The following is a 14,386-nucleotide window of genomic DNA, read 5'->3' on the forward strand; positions in this document are numbered from 1 at the left end:
TTTTCTTTCCTAAGCGCCTGGGGGGGATGCTGAGAGAAGAAAATAGCAAGGAGGTTTTCAAGGGAGGCTTTATCAGGAAAGTTTCATTAATGTTTTCTGATAAATACCTATGTGAAACTTGGAGGGCAGAGGAGCGTCTAAAGCTCTTGCAATGTCTTTATATCTAGGCACCCAGATTTGCGCTATACATTTGTGTTGCCCGTGATTTACAAAATTGCATTTTATTCAGGCAAGGTCACTTCTCTGGCGACATTCTTGTGGGCTGATTGACGGTAGACACATTTGAAATGATGCTCCAAGGGGATAGCGTTACCAGATGAATAAATCAGACTTTTGTTTAAAAACCAGAGCCGTTATTAACATCTGAAGTCCAGCCATGCTGTGAGCTCCTCGCACAAGGACGTGACTCACTGACGTGCCTTGGCAAAACGCGTATTTGACATCTGCTACTGCAAATATTTTGATTTCTGAGAACCTGGCTGCTGCTTCGCCAGTGAGCGATGTCCGGGACTTTGGGGTATATGGATTCCTGCTACCTCGGCTGCTCTGCTGCAGCCTGACGCTGAGCTTGGACCAGGGCTTCCTCGACAGCTTGCGTTGAGTTAGACCCGGCTTTCCTGTGGTCATTTCAGTCTTGGTTTAACCAGTGGAACTGATGATGCGTGGTAGAAGCTGTATCAATTTAGCTTACCTAACACCCTGGCTGTGGAGAGCGAAAGCAAGCATTTTTGGTTTGTGGAAAAACATCTGATTATTGTAATGTCTTTTTTTCCACCTCCTTTTCTGTCAGAGATGAAATACTTAACTGTAATTTTGGTGTTTCCAGTTGTCTCCCATGCCTCAAGTTCCTTGCATAGAAAGGAGCTGTTTTGATTTTTGATGGATAAGCAATCAAAGTGCTTGTTAAATATTTTTCTTACGATTCCTCTGAACGTTATTTGCTTTGATGGGCTCTAACGTGTGTCCGTTCCGATAGTCTCTTTATTGCCATCGGAACGTGCCTCTTTTCACAGCGCCTGATGCTTCTTGACATCTGTATGCCTCTCTTACGTTATGAAGTGTGGATTTCTTAGTGGAAAACCGATTTATTTTAAATGTAATGCAAGAAGTGTTTTGCTTAACACAGAGGGGGTTGAATAGTGCTTTCTGAAGGCAGTTGCCAGAATTCCCATTTTACTTCTCTCCTCCAGTGAAGTTGGCGTGATGGGGCGCTGCTGTTGAGTGCCAGCCCTGCCATCCCTGCCAGGGATGAGCTCTGGGCGTGAGAAGGAAAACCAGATCTCTAGCAATGGCAGACGCGCGGTTCTGCAAGTGTATTTCACTGTCTTAATTTCAATTGAGACGCTTCTCTGAGTAAGTTGTAAAGCGTTATTGCGTTGTCCTTGAGGAGATGGAAGGACACGTGTACGGTGTTCTCATGAGGAAGAAACACAGGTGTGGTGTTCTTCACCATGGCCGGTATCAGAGAAACGGTACCTTGAAGGGTATCATAACTGCAGCTGGCACAAAGTGTGTTTATTGTCCTGGGGCCATGGAACACCAATTACATGTCTTTTATATTGCAGAGGCATTAAGTGTTCACCTGCCACATGCTGCTAGTTTAAAATAAGGAAGTGCTCCCCTCCCATTTGGAAAGATAAGCATCGTAGAGAAACATGACTGTGGGCAACGGACAAGTGATTTGTTTGTTTGATTTGAAGGTGAAATGTTCCATGTAAAGTAAATAGTCCTAAATGAGTGATCAAGAGTTGGGGAGGATTTTTATTGTTGGCTTCAGCGTGGGAATGGTCATGGTAAAGCTGACTGAGAATGAAAACCTCACTTGTAAAGTCCCGATGCTGAGGGGTCCGGGTATGGGAGGAGAAGCAGCACTTTTGGGCATCGGTGCTCTTCAGGCATGGTAAGATGCACTTTCTCTTTCTTCAATTTGAACATGAAACTGGCAACTTTAGAAACTGAAAAGGTTTGTTAAATGCAGTGGTCTCCAAACACCTTACGGAGCGAGGCTGCCACGGGCACATGCCCATCATGACGTGGCTTCTGTGTTGGACCGCACTCTGAAGGCTCCCGTGGTGGCTGGCTGGCCGCGTCCGAGCGGGAACACGCTGCCAGAGCCCGGGGCTTGCCTGGGGCATGCCGGCACCCCACGCGCGTGGGGTCTCTTTCCTGCCCATTACTATTAAGGGGGAGTATTTGGCAGGCGTCTGTCCGTGGCGTAGGAAGCAGGGGTTTGCAAGGAAGAGGCGCTGGTCCCACCAGCCGAGAGCTCGGTCCTGTTAGAGAGCTCGTGAACGCACCGTCCCTCTGGGCGAGTAATCCACCAAGCAAGAAACGTGTGTGGCATTCTCCACCATGGCATGCCTTGATAATTATTTTTTCTTGTCCTAAGAGTTAAATTGTCCTTCCAACTTCATGCACCTGCACAGGACCGTGCAGTAGCCCATTTCTGCCTTAGCCAGCAGGGTCAGGGACTGTTACTGGTGATCCAGGGCGATGGTTAGAGCTTGTGGCTTTGCAGAAGGAGAAGATAAGCTTTTTGGTGTTAACCGCTTTCCTGACAGCATTGGAGGGATGGGTGGTAACATGATGCGCTTGTCGGAGCTGAAGGTCGTCCCTCTGCGGGTGCCAGTCTCTGCACAGGAAGGCGAAGGGGCAGGAGGACCGGCCCTTCTCCAGGCGCCCGCTGTTGGAGCACGCTGCAGCGCTGTTTGGGGAATCCCTCCCTTTCTCTCTCGCTACGTCGGTGTTGAAGATGGTCCCTGCACACGTGTGTGTGTGTGTGTGTGTGTCCCCACTCCGGGTCTGGACAGGAGCACAACAGCAAACTCGCTTCTTGGGACAGCTGCTTCTCAGGCCTGCGGGCGCTGCTGGGCGTACTGCGTCTTGCTGCGGCCGGGACGCTTGGTATGTCCTTATCTGCGTGCGCTACCTGGTTCGGGCGCCCTGGAGCGGAGTTGTCATCGCGTATGTCATACTCGCTAACATAAAGCGGTTTATTAGAGCTGAGCTCCGACAGCTCCAGACATGCGCTTTGTTTAAGGCCGTGCCCTGGTACGGGCTGCCCCGGGGCCAGAGCTGCGCTGGCGCCCGGCCGGGGTGGGGGGACCTGGGGACGGGGAGCCCCAGCAGCGCCGGTCGCCTCTTGGGGCTGGGTGGCCGATGGAGAGCGTGCGGTTCTGCAGGTGCCTGGCGGAGCATCTGCAGTGAGTGAAAGCAAAACTGCTGCTTTTTAGTTGGGGCAGAAGGAAGGGGAGGCAGCGTGCTGCTGCTATGCAGAGCCACCCTCCAAAAACAACACGGGACCTCGGAAAAGGGGGGGATAAAGGGCTGACACAGCCAGAAGCGAAGGCTGCTGCCTTTATTAAATCCCACTGTTTGTTGACACGTAAACCCAAAATGAAACACATGCTTAAGCTGTCCCCCGTGCCTCCCCCCCAAAATCTGCCTCTCCTGTTCTCCCGGAGGATTGTTTTTCAGCTGTGACAGCAGCGTATTTTTTCTGGCACATGCAGAGATTTTTAATGCAGGCAGGACTAATGGAATGATTTACACAAGTGACTTGTATAGCTCCTCAACACGTCATCTGAAATTTAACCATGTTCCTCACTTAAAACACTTCTTTTCCTCATTCTCCACTTTTTTTGGTTGTTTTTTTTTTTTTTTGTTCTGTTTGGTGGCATTGGAAGCACTTACATAAATATATGGCTTAACAGATGTTTTATTTTCACAACACAGTGATGTTTTGAAAAAAACCTCAGGAATTGCTAGAAGGGAGTCCTCCCTGTTTACGTATTTACAAAATTGAAATACACACAGTTGAATTAACAGGCCAGGCTAAAGAAAGTATCAGAGAGATCTTCTGAACCTCAGGTCCAGAGGGACAGATCTTTAGCTTGAGCAAATGTATTATCACCTTTCATCTGATGTCTTGAGTATATGAAAAGTACAGCTTCTTCATCTGCAAAATGGCATGATCATAGTTTGTTTAATACTATAAAGGATCTTGACTTTTTTTTTCCCGAGGACAGGAATAGGGAATTTTAAGAGCAGATGTGGATTCAAGGTTACTTCTAGAATCTGAATTTTTTTCTCCTCTTCAGTTTCTTTGGGTATGTTATTTTATTTTGAAAGGACGGATTCCTGCCCTACACCTCCATGTCTTTCCTTCAGGTATCCTCTTTTCCCACGCTTTCACGTGAAGTCGTTCTGCCCCAGCCACCAGCCGCTGCTTTCTTCACAGCCGCTTTCCAGAGGGTGCTGGGTGGAGGAAGGGATTAGTAACAAGAATGTACAAAAAAGGAACAAAAAGGGTAGCTGAAGTATAAAATGTTTGTGTGGGGGAGCATAAAAGCCTTTAAAAATACACCGGGAAAAGCTGGGAACGAAGCTTTGCTGCTTTGTATTTGGGCACGGCACAGTTGTAGGTACAGATGGAAAGGCATCAGTGACGGAAGCCTGGAAAGAAATGTAAACGCTCCAAGTTTAAATATGAAATCATTATCACATTACCCAAAAAAAGACTAAGGAACAACTTGCTAAAGTGAAAAGCTTCTGTGCGTGCATCAGAGGCAAGAAAACTGCAGGTGAATGGTGCCGATGTGTGAACGGAGGGAGCGAGGAGAGGCGCGGGGGAACGGGTGGATGTGACCCCCGCACGTGCCCATCCCCGGGGGCTGCCTCTCTCAACTTCTCCTTTAAATTAAATTAAAGGCGTTATTTGACACGACCGCGTCTTAGAGGCACTCTGGTGGGATCCATTGCTTCAAACCAGTAAACATAATAAAAATAGCTAACACCTGTAGAATACGTAAGAATTAACGGAGAAGTCTCATCATCTGTTTGCAGAAGGGTCACGTTTCAAATCTATCTGGCTGTTTCCTCTTCTCTCATTTTCAGAAGTTAGTGAACCTGGAGAGGGGGAGACAGCACGCTTGAATTTTCAAGGTTTTGGTGAGATTGCTCACCAAGAGCCTCAGAAAAAACCAAACCCTAAGCTGTCGTGGGATGAGAGAGTTCCCGTCCTGGATTAGTGACTGCCTAGCAGGTAGGAAACCAAGCGGTCAGGTTTCACATCATCGCAGAAGTCCCACAGGGATTTGCTCCGAGATCTCCGCCGTTGAGCAGCGATAATGGATCTGCGGAGGAGAGGAGGAAGGGCTAGGTTATGGGCTTTGTCTTCTGAGGGCTGCCGGGACCAGAGGAGACACCGGCAGAGGGATCCGGTGGTCCCGGGTGGCTGGGCAGCCTGTGTTGGCATGGGCGGGATAACGCTGTCTCGTGCTTTGCTCATGCCCTGCGCTGGGGACGACTCTCGGAGAGCCAGCGCTGCTTGCAAAGTGCCCTGAAGTCACTGCTGAGAGCCTAGAGCTCAGGGCTTAGAAACGGTCGGGGAGGGAAATAGAAGGGGAGGAAGTTTTGGAAGGAGAACAAAGCGGCCCCCTTGTTGTGTTTCTGCTGGAGTACGTGGCCTGAGCGCGTGCAGCTGGGGCGTCCCGGTGTGCCGGCCTCGCGGGATGTTCACTGGCTGCAAACAGTGCCAGGGAAGTTCACCGAGAGAGTCGGAGGTACGGAAAAGCTGCTGTGCAAGGCGGGATTGGAACAAGTGGGGTTCAGCCTGGGGAAACAACGGGTGGGGAAAGGAGGGTGTTTGTTAGGAGAGGTGGTGCGACCGCGAACGACGGGCAGAAGATGCAGGCAGAAGGATTACCGTTGGTGCGATCGGGTTTGCCCGGGTGAGGCGGAGAGAGGAGGGCTTGTCTCTGTACGGTGCACAATTGCAGAATTCATTGCCTTGGGCTGTTTGGGAAATGCGAGTGGTTTCAAGAAGCAATTAAACAAATGTGCAGAGGATGGGCATTGGTACAGCTGATGACACAGCTTTTTGGAAGCTGTGTGTATTTACTGGAAGAGAAATATATTCATACGTTTGCCCATACGTACGTGGTTTCTCTGTGTATCTGCTGTCGGACGCTACAGGAGACAGGTAAGGGCTTGATGGACTTTTTCTTTAACGAGGTGAAGATGCTGTTGTTAGCAGTTTTAGGGTAAATCTGCTGTGGGTTGTGGACATGGGGATTGCCTGGCGTTCTCTGCAGGGGCACTGCTGGCCGCAGCTCCCCGGGCGGGTGGCAGGGTCTGGGACGCGAGAGCAGGACTTTCGCGCTCTTCTGTGCTTTGATGATCAAGACCTGAGTCCAGTGAGATATTTGGACAATAAAGGTTAAGTATAAGAGTGTGTGGACAGGATATAATGCCCCGACTTCCCTGAAGATAGCGCATCACTGACTTGTTCTCCGCGCAGGATTAATTTGTGCCCGGGGGACGTGCTGTGTGGGGTTAGCCTGCCAGCCAGCGCTGCACCCCGCAGCCGCGGCAGGATCTGGGTTTCAGGAAGGCAGCAGCTATTTATTTCAGTATTTTTATAGGTTTGGGGGATTTTTTTTTTTTTTTTTGTCCTTTCTCAGTGCTCATAGCTGACACCTTGTGCTTTGTGTAGGTGATAAGTTTCCATCAGCTCCAGAAGAGCTTGTTTGTACTAACCGCTGCGATGCGGAAGCACACGCAAGTGACTTATCTAAGGGCACGGAGCTATCCTACCTTGCCTGGAAGGGTGGCTGCCTTCCCGCTCTTGCAGAAAAGCTTCGGTGGCAAAATGCTACATCACGCTAGGACGCTACTTGTGCAAATAAAATAGAATCGTATCATGTGAAGCAGTAGTAATAATTAAACTGAACTGCAGTGAACCCCTGGTGAACAAAAGGTACCTTGAAATGTTGTGGCTCTGCTGCAGTGGACTCGCTTGCAGAAACTACTTTGCCAACTGAAAAATCAAAGCAAAATAACTGTTCACGTTGCAGCAGCACGTATAGCCATCAAAGGAAGGGATCACGTTGTGATCTCCTGAGCGCTGAAGGTGAGTTTTCCAGGTTCCTTTGTGTGGCCTGGAAAGGAGAGAAGGTGTCGTGACTTGTTGGACATCTTCAGCTGTGCGGCATCGGGAGGAGCGTCCCAGTGGGAATTTGCACTGAGCTGTAAGGTTGTTCCACCCTGATGAACCTGCCACTCGAGATTATCCTAGCCGTGGGAAAGGAGAGCTGACAGCACTGAGACGCCCTGCTGTCACCGACCCCTGGAAACCCCTCAGGAGACGCTTCTGGAGCCAAAAGCCTGGCAGATCCCTCCAGGGCCCGGCGCGACGAACTCCGCTCCACGGGGCGGCGGGACGGCCGAGACACCTCCCGTGGTGCGGAGGCTCAGTCCTGCCCCGCAGAAGATCTTGGCTGAGTGTCCTGGAAGCCAGATCCTCATCTTTGGTAGAGAAGTACAGCGTGAATAAAGTCAGGTCGGGGGCTGCACGGAGGGAGGTGTCTCGGAGTTCTGTACTGAGCTGACGTTGGACAACTCTATTTCGGTGTTTCGATTTGGAGAACGTTGCTGTCCAAGTGTGGTTTGTTCGCAGAGCCCCTGGCAGCGTGGGGGCTGGCTCAGCAGCACTTTCCGCTGTAGCAAATGGCTTTTGCAGTCCCCCGCCTTCACGCGGCTCTTTCTGTTCCCGGGGGCACCAGGCAGACCCCGAGCGGGCCGACCCGCTGGCGTCTCTGGCTGCGGAGGGGACCGGGACAGAGGCGGGGGGAGAGCGTCTTGCAGAGACCGCAGCAGAAGAGGAACTGCAAACATCACAGGGAACCTTGCAGTAACTCCTCGCAGAAGAGAGCGCGGTGACGGCCCGCACCCCCTCCTGACACCCCCCTGCCCCAAGCTGCTGCACCTCTGCGTCTGAAAACACGCCGGCCAAAAAGCTTCTGCATGCCTTTATAGCACTTGCTTCTCGAGCAAATGGAAAGTGAGGTGGTCTGTCAAGGCGGGGGAAATTATTTCAGTAAAAGCTAGAATTACTTGTGCTTCTTGAATCTTTTTTTTTTTCTGTCGTTGTTGTTTAAGAACTGGAGGTAGAACAATGTTTGCTTTTTAATTGCGGGGTGCTCTGTGAGGAATCGAGTTCCGTAATAGAGTTAAAAGAAAATGTAAGTAGTCAGCATTAGGAAGCTTTAATAATTTAGTGTTTAATCCCGTGAAGGGTAACATTCGTGATTTAGCTTATGTAGCATTGTACTGACTCGGAGTTCCTGCAAAAGCAAGCTACTTCTTGAATTGTACAATACCGTGAAATCTCCCTTTCTCTTGCTGCGTTTCCTTGGTAGAGTGAAGCCGTAAAGTCTAAAATACATTTTTCTGTTTTGTGAAGTCCTGTGGATTGAGATATATGTTATAAAGGCACTTGTCGTACGACTTCCTCCAAAAAAGCAGGGAGACTTCTCTGCCACTGCATTTGAGGAAGAGAGCGTGACCTGCCCATGAATAGGCAGTAAGACATTTCCCTAGGAAAAGTTAGCTGTTTCTTTCCTTTCCCCTGTTTGTCGTGCGAAGCATCACCACTGGGATTTTTCCTTCCTTGCGTTACGGGTGTACCCACTGCCAGTCTGGTGGGAGCGGAGAGCAGGCAGCCCGCGAACTGGTTCCTGCTTTGGCTGAGGCCGGGTGTCAGCCTGCGGAGGAAGATGCCCATGCTGAGTGGGCGTTTAAGCGTTTAAAAGGCTGACGTGGTGGCAGTGTGTTTGCTGCTGGCCCTTCCCTGCCGGGGTAACAGCTTTTGTGGGACTGCAGGGCTCGTCTGAGGAAATACTTACTCATCCCCAGAATGATGAGGCTCTTCCATAATAGGATTTTTTTCCTCTTTTTTTCTTTTTTTTGCAGATGTTTCTTGAACTCTTCAGTGCATCACAGAACCATCGTGTTTTGGGATATCCTGCTTAAACCCTCGGAAGAAAATCTGCCAACGGCCAAAAATGACTTGAGTTGGAGAGCTGCTGCCTTATCCACAGGTAGTGCGTTGGTAGCTCAGTATCTTCTCAGTACCACGGCTTAGCACCGCTTGCTTTTCAGCGGGCGGCTGAAGGAGGGAGCTGTTAGGAGTGCCTCTCTGGCATGGGTGGTGAGCCACATGTGTTTGTCTCTGGAGCAGCACCGGCACGCCTGCTGTCTCTATACTGCTCCCATGTTTTTGGGCACATCCCGGAGCAGCCTGGTGTGTTTGTCAAAGCGGGTTTATGAACCCAAACGTGCCTCCGACCCTACTGTGGACTAACTGGCTCCCAGCCGCTGTTTGAGGTTTCATGTGGGGAGCGTGCTCAGCCCACGGCAGCCTTGCGGAAGTTTCCTTTGAAGTCACCAGATGCGTCAGTACCAGGGTGGTGAAGCTCCTGGTGTTCATGAACTCACAGCTTTTTATTTTTTTCCATAGTTACATGTCTCATTATGTGCTTCATTAGTGTTCATGCCTATGGTCAAGTAGAAGCTCAGTTCTGGAAATGCTAGTGGTGGGATTTGGCTATTGGCTGGCTGAGATGGGAGGTGAAGGAAAGCAAAGTGGAGACTTACCCTGCCGCTGCTATGATACTGGCTGTGGTAAACTTGACGGTCACTTGTGGAAAGGAGTAGAAGAATGGTTTGAGCGGCAGTGGCCTCAGATCACCGTTACATAGCATGCAACGGCTAATAGCCAGCTCGAGGCTATCCATTTGGTGTTGGAGGTGGCGGACTTTGAAATGAGCTCTTTAAACAACCTGAAATTTTAAAATTGCCCCTCTGTGCTTCCTCTCCCCTCCCATTGCCCGCACTCCGCTATTTATATATACGCACGGCTGTGCGTGCAGCCCTGACTGAGATGTGTTCCTCTCTCCCAGGACCAGCTTCCTGCCCGGTGTTCAGCGTCCCGTTTGGATGCACCGTACACTATGGTTCACATCAATGTGTTGAAAAAAATCACGTGTGTTCTTGTGGTGATACTGGTAGCTCTGACCGTTTGCCTGTGGAGAGAGACGAGAAGAAGCTACTACGTTCCTTTCAAGACCGGGAGCGATGATTCGCAGGTTCGCAGGACTTCGGAAAAATGGCACCCACTTAAATCGCAGGAGCTTTTCCATGAAGCAGCCAGTGAATTGGGTCAGATACCCAAAACTTGGTTTAGTAACCACAACAAAGTGAAAGGCAGCACCTCTGGAACAGCCGAAAAGTCCAAGAGAGCAGCACACTCTGTGAAGGTATGGGATAAGGACAGTTCATCCAGAAATCTCATACCCAGGCTGCAGAAAGTCAGAAAAAACTACCTGTCCATGAACAAGTACAACGTGACTTACAACGGGAAGAGGAATGCTGCTAAACTCAGCCCGGAGAAGCTGCTCTGCCAGCTGCGGGACAGGGTGAACGTGACCATGATACAGGGATCGGATGGTCCTTTTGATACACCTGAATGGCAGCAATACCTACCAGGGAAAAGCCTCAATGAAACAGTGGGCCGCCTGGGTCGCTGTGCTGTTGTGTCCTCAGCAGGGTCTATGAAATCATCTCATTTGGGACAAGAGATAGGTTGGTATTTTTCTATTAGCATAAAGTCAGATAGCATTGTTTGATAACTTACGCCAAATAGAAGTAACCTACTGTCGTGCTCTTACCAGTAAGTCTCTGGCGTGGTCACAAGAGTGTTTAAAATACAGTGAAATATTATCCTTAAACTTCTTCTAAAGTTAGTGAACATTACGGCCTAGGAGGTGATGGGAGTGACGGTCCGATCCTCCCTTGCCTTCTGAGCGTACACACCGCGCAGCGCAGGCTGCCTTACGATGCCCTGGATCGCAGCACCTGTGAGCCTTACACCTTGGGCAGGCCAAAACGGGCAAGCCCCAAGGGCTTGGGTTGGGTTGAGCTGAGAGAACATGATGTGTGTGCAGGTAGTTCTATTCCAGCTAGTCCTTTCAATTTTCATGATTGCGTTGGCATCCCCAGAGGGCAGAACTAATACTGGATACCAGGGAGAGGTCTTGGTTCCTCAAGCATTTGTTTCTTGGGAGGGTTTGGGGTGGGTTGAGTAACGCCGGTGTGCTCATCGCACAGTCAACGGTCAGAAAATTTTTCATTCAGAACGACTTCTTCAGAGAAGTAGTACAAGCAAACACTAAAGGGGGAAAAACCCACTGAACACAGCCCTGAGCAATCTGGTTTTCTTTTGGTAGTTGCTCAAAAGTTCACCCCCAAACTCCTTTGTGCTCCACAGGGCAGGTGGGCAGGTGCTGGAATGAAGTTGAACAGTCTGAAGTGTGTTAAAATGCTATGAAAGATGTGATGAAAAAGGTAGTGGTGGTTTATTAACCGGGATCGCATTGCCTCCTGGTAAAAATTACAGGTGGGAGTTGGTTGGTGTAATTGTTTGCTCCTCTTACAAGTGTTTGAGGTCAGGTGGGTCAAGACTTGAGAAGCCAGTTCTGACTTGTGTTGTTTGAGTGCCTGCCTTGGCTTGTTTAGGTGCCTCTTGAAGTTCAGCAGCTAAAGGTTTCCACAGAAGTGACCTGCTGTTGAACGCTGTCCTGTCGCACAGCTGGCTTGTGCCCAAAGATGTCTCTGTTAGACTCTAGCGTATTGATAAAACTGCTCGCTCCTCCGTAAAGAGACCTTCTCAAGAGCTGAGGGTGGTGTTTATGCCGTGCTGGAATGCAGTCCATGCCAATGCTGGATTCGGTATCGGAGCAGCGAAGAAGTGCAATGGGCTGTGCTCCGGCTGCGGCACAGCTGAGAGGACATCAGACGTGGAAAGCCATTCCGTTGTTCTCTGGGCCTGTCCCCGAAACTGAAGCACCACTTTGTTCCAGATCTCAAGGGATGGATGCTGGGAAGGTGACTGTGTAACGTGCCCGAGGCGAATGCCGTTAACCCCTGCTGGCGTCCCTGGCTTGCGTTCCTCGCGCCGGGGTTGCGGACTTTAACCTTCCTGCCAGCGATTCTGCAGAGTTTTGGGCGCTTGCAGCCTGGAGCTGGGCAGGGTGAATATCGAAGGATTCAGGAGTATTCAGTGTCTATATGTACAGTTTTTTCAGTTTTGCTGTGACGTGATGTAGGAAAAGCCGTGGTTTCGTTGGAGGAAGGTGCCAAAAAAGGTACTATATCTGACAGGCCTAAAATTAAGTATTTGCATAGATGAGCACAACGCGTTGCTGAATTATTATCCCTTAAATGGCCTGGAAGTATTTGTTCTGTGTAATCACGTTAAGATATCAAATGAGCAATTAGTGGATGTAAGGACAGCTGACAGAGCAGAACGGGGAGAAGCTGGTAAACAAGCAGCTCTTCTCTTACTGGGCTTTTGGTGTTACGGGAGGTTATAACTCGCCGGTGAAAAACGTGATACGGGAAATACCAAGTGCAGCACAACCACCTGGAGACAGAGTGCTTCAGAGAGCCAGCTACTCTGCCTGTGCAGTCATTAAACACCCTTTTTAAATGCACATTTAGGGCGTAATAACTCTTGACGTCTAGCTGAAGTTGTATGGGGAAATTATAACCCCGTACTCCGTTGATGCGAGGTAGGATGTGGAGTGAAGGGTCTGTAGTGGTAACTACAGAGCTGCTTCTCAGTGTGGACACGCTGCTTTTCGGAAACATCGCTTTTCTGGGGTTTGTGTGTTGCTTTGGAAGGGCTCTAAACAAGATCCACTTGTCTATGAGAATGAAGTAGCTGAGAAACTAGTCTTCTCTGCCAGTGATTACTGATGGTGCTCCACCACTGTTTGCGAGAGCACTCTCGTTTTCAAGAAAATGATGTTGAAAAGACCCTGTTCTGGACCAGACGGGCCCTCCTGCCCTGGCTGGGGGGGGGGGGGCTCAGCAATTCCCCACGGACCCCGAGTGCAGCCGCCGTGAGCTGTGGTCGCGTGGCCTCGGTGCGAAGGCGGGGAGCTGGTCCTGCTCCTGCAGCTGAGCACCTCTGGCCCTGTAAGAGGTTTCCTGTCCAAATCTATCCGGTAGGTATGGAGAAGCTGGTTTGCCAGGGTGACGTACGCCCTTTGTGCAGCAGCAGGAGCGGGCTGGCTCCGTGGCATTACAGCAGCGTGGCCGGCTGTGCGGATGCTGGAGGAATGCTGCGCTATCTTAAGAGATGATGCCAGCAGAGGAAAATGCAGTGAATCCCAAGGCATGTAACAAGCAGTGCCTGTTCAGTGCACAGCGGCAGTTTTATTTCTGTAACGTGGGAGGTACGCTGGCAGGCTGAAGCCAGCTTCATTTTCCACTGGGGCGGTTTACATGTTTCTCGGGCTGGTCACCCTCCAAGCTGCAAGAGAGGATGCTGGCTCGCCGTTATTGCCTAGTTCCTTAGTTTGCAGCCAGCCACATGGTAAATGAATTGTCCATCAGTCTCGCTCCTGGTAAAGTACTTGGAAGGAAGGGGAGAGAGAGGGAGGGAGATGCGGCACTCCTCCGTGCGGGGCAAATGCCAGGGCTGTGCTCTCAGCCTGCCGGTGGATCGTAGTTTAAAAAAGTGGATTTTTAAAAGGGTATTGGTCATGAAGTTAGACTGACAGCTTGTTCTACAGAATCTGGCTTGGTACTTCTCGTTGTTATGTGGAAAGCCAGGGGGTAGCCAGATTGTATTGAAAATGCAGGTGAATAACCTATTACGTGTCTCTTCTATCACTCAAACCCCAGTTGTTAGCTCACGGGTTTCCACCCTGTTTTGCTTTCAGACAGCCACGATGCCGTCTTGCGATTCAATGGGGCTCCTATCAAGGGGTTTCAAGAAGATGTGGGGCAAAAGACAACAATTCGTCTTGTGAACTCCCAGGTAGGTGTGACCAACGTGTGCCAAACGGGCCAAGCGTGGCAGAGCTGCGTACCTCCCCTGTGCCCGCCTGGGAGCTGAGCCGCAGCCTGAAACAACAACGTGCACGGGGCTTCTGGCTTCACCTGCCGCTGGGAGGTCTTTGAAGTGGAGCTGGGGAGAATAGGGCTTTCCATCTGATTTCTCCTGCCCCTAGCAGATAGCCGTAGGATGGGAACGTCTCTCCTTGTAACGGGGGGCAGTTGGTAAATGCGAGGTTACCGCAGTTAAACTAGCGCGTGCTAGCGAACCTGCAGTAGCCTGCTCGCGATTTACGGCAGGCACAAGGTAATTTGATTTTTGTCTTGGCTCGAAGCGTCTTTGTTAGTACAGGAAGGCCAGTTGTGTGCTTGCTGCTGTGCTTTGGGAGCGTGAGGCAGGACGGCACCACAGCTCGGCTAACGCCGCTCAGCAAACAGAGGTGTGCCAAGAGACGAGTTGTGCCTGCCCCAGACATGGGCTATTAATAAAAGAACAATGCTTCTTTTCTGCGCAGCGATGCCTCAAGCTCTGTAGATAACGTGTAACCAGGGCGGTTACATGGCTGAAGACAACTGGCGAAGGACCCACCTTTGAAGCTGTAGCCTGCACCCAGCCAGGAGAGGGTATGGGCTCTGGTGGGTGGGTTGCAGGGTCCAGGACCTCATTGCAGAGCACGGCAGAAAGCACCTTTAATGCAAG

At 50.4% G+C, this 14,386-nt stretch overlaps 1 protein-coding gene across 9 annotated transcripts in view; it reads left to right on the forward strand.

Moving 5' to 3' along the window:
* ST6GAL1 (ST6 beta-galactoside alpha-2,6-sialyltransferase 1) overlaps positions 1-14,386 on the forward strand; it is a 45,987-nt gene that overhangs the window by 22,207 nt on the left and 9,394 nt on the right. For 5 of the 9 annotated variants that reach the window (XM_054835193.1, XM_054835192.1, XM_054835195.1 and 2 more), the window contains 3 exons: positions 8,755-8,882; positions 9,744-10,425; positions 13,572-13,669. In XM_054835193.1, the coding sequence (XP_054691168.1) occupies positions 9,795-10,425; positions 13,572-13,669 (729 nt within the window). In that variant the 5' untranslated portion in view covers positions 8,755-8,882; positions 9,744-9,794. Of the gene's footprint in view, positions 1-1,823; positions 1,901-4,896; positions 5,045-5,454; positions 5,565-6,830; positions 6,914-8,754; positions 8,883-9,743; positions 10,426-13,571; positions 13,670-14,386 lie in introns of those variants that run through there. The other 4 variants (XM_054835197.1, XM_054835199.1, XM_054835198.1 and 1 more) reach the window with 4 other exon arrangements.

This window comes from Grus americana, chromosome 9 (assembly GCF_028858705.1).
Source record: "Grus americana isolate bGruAme1 chromosome 9, bGruAme1.mat, whole genome shotgun sequence".
NCBI classification, from domain to species: Eukaryota; Metazoa; Chordata; class Aves; order Gruiformes; family Gruidae; genus Grus; species Grus americana.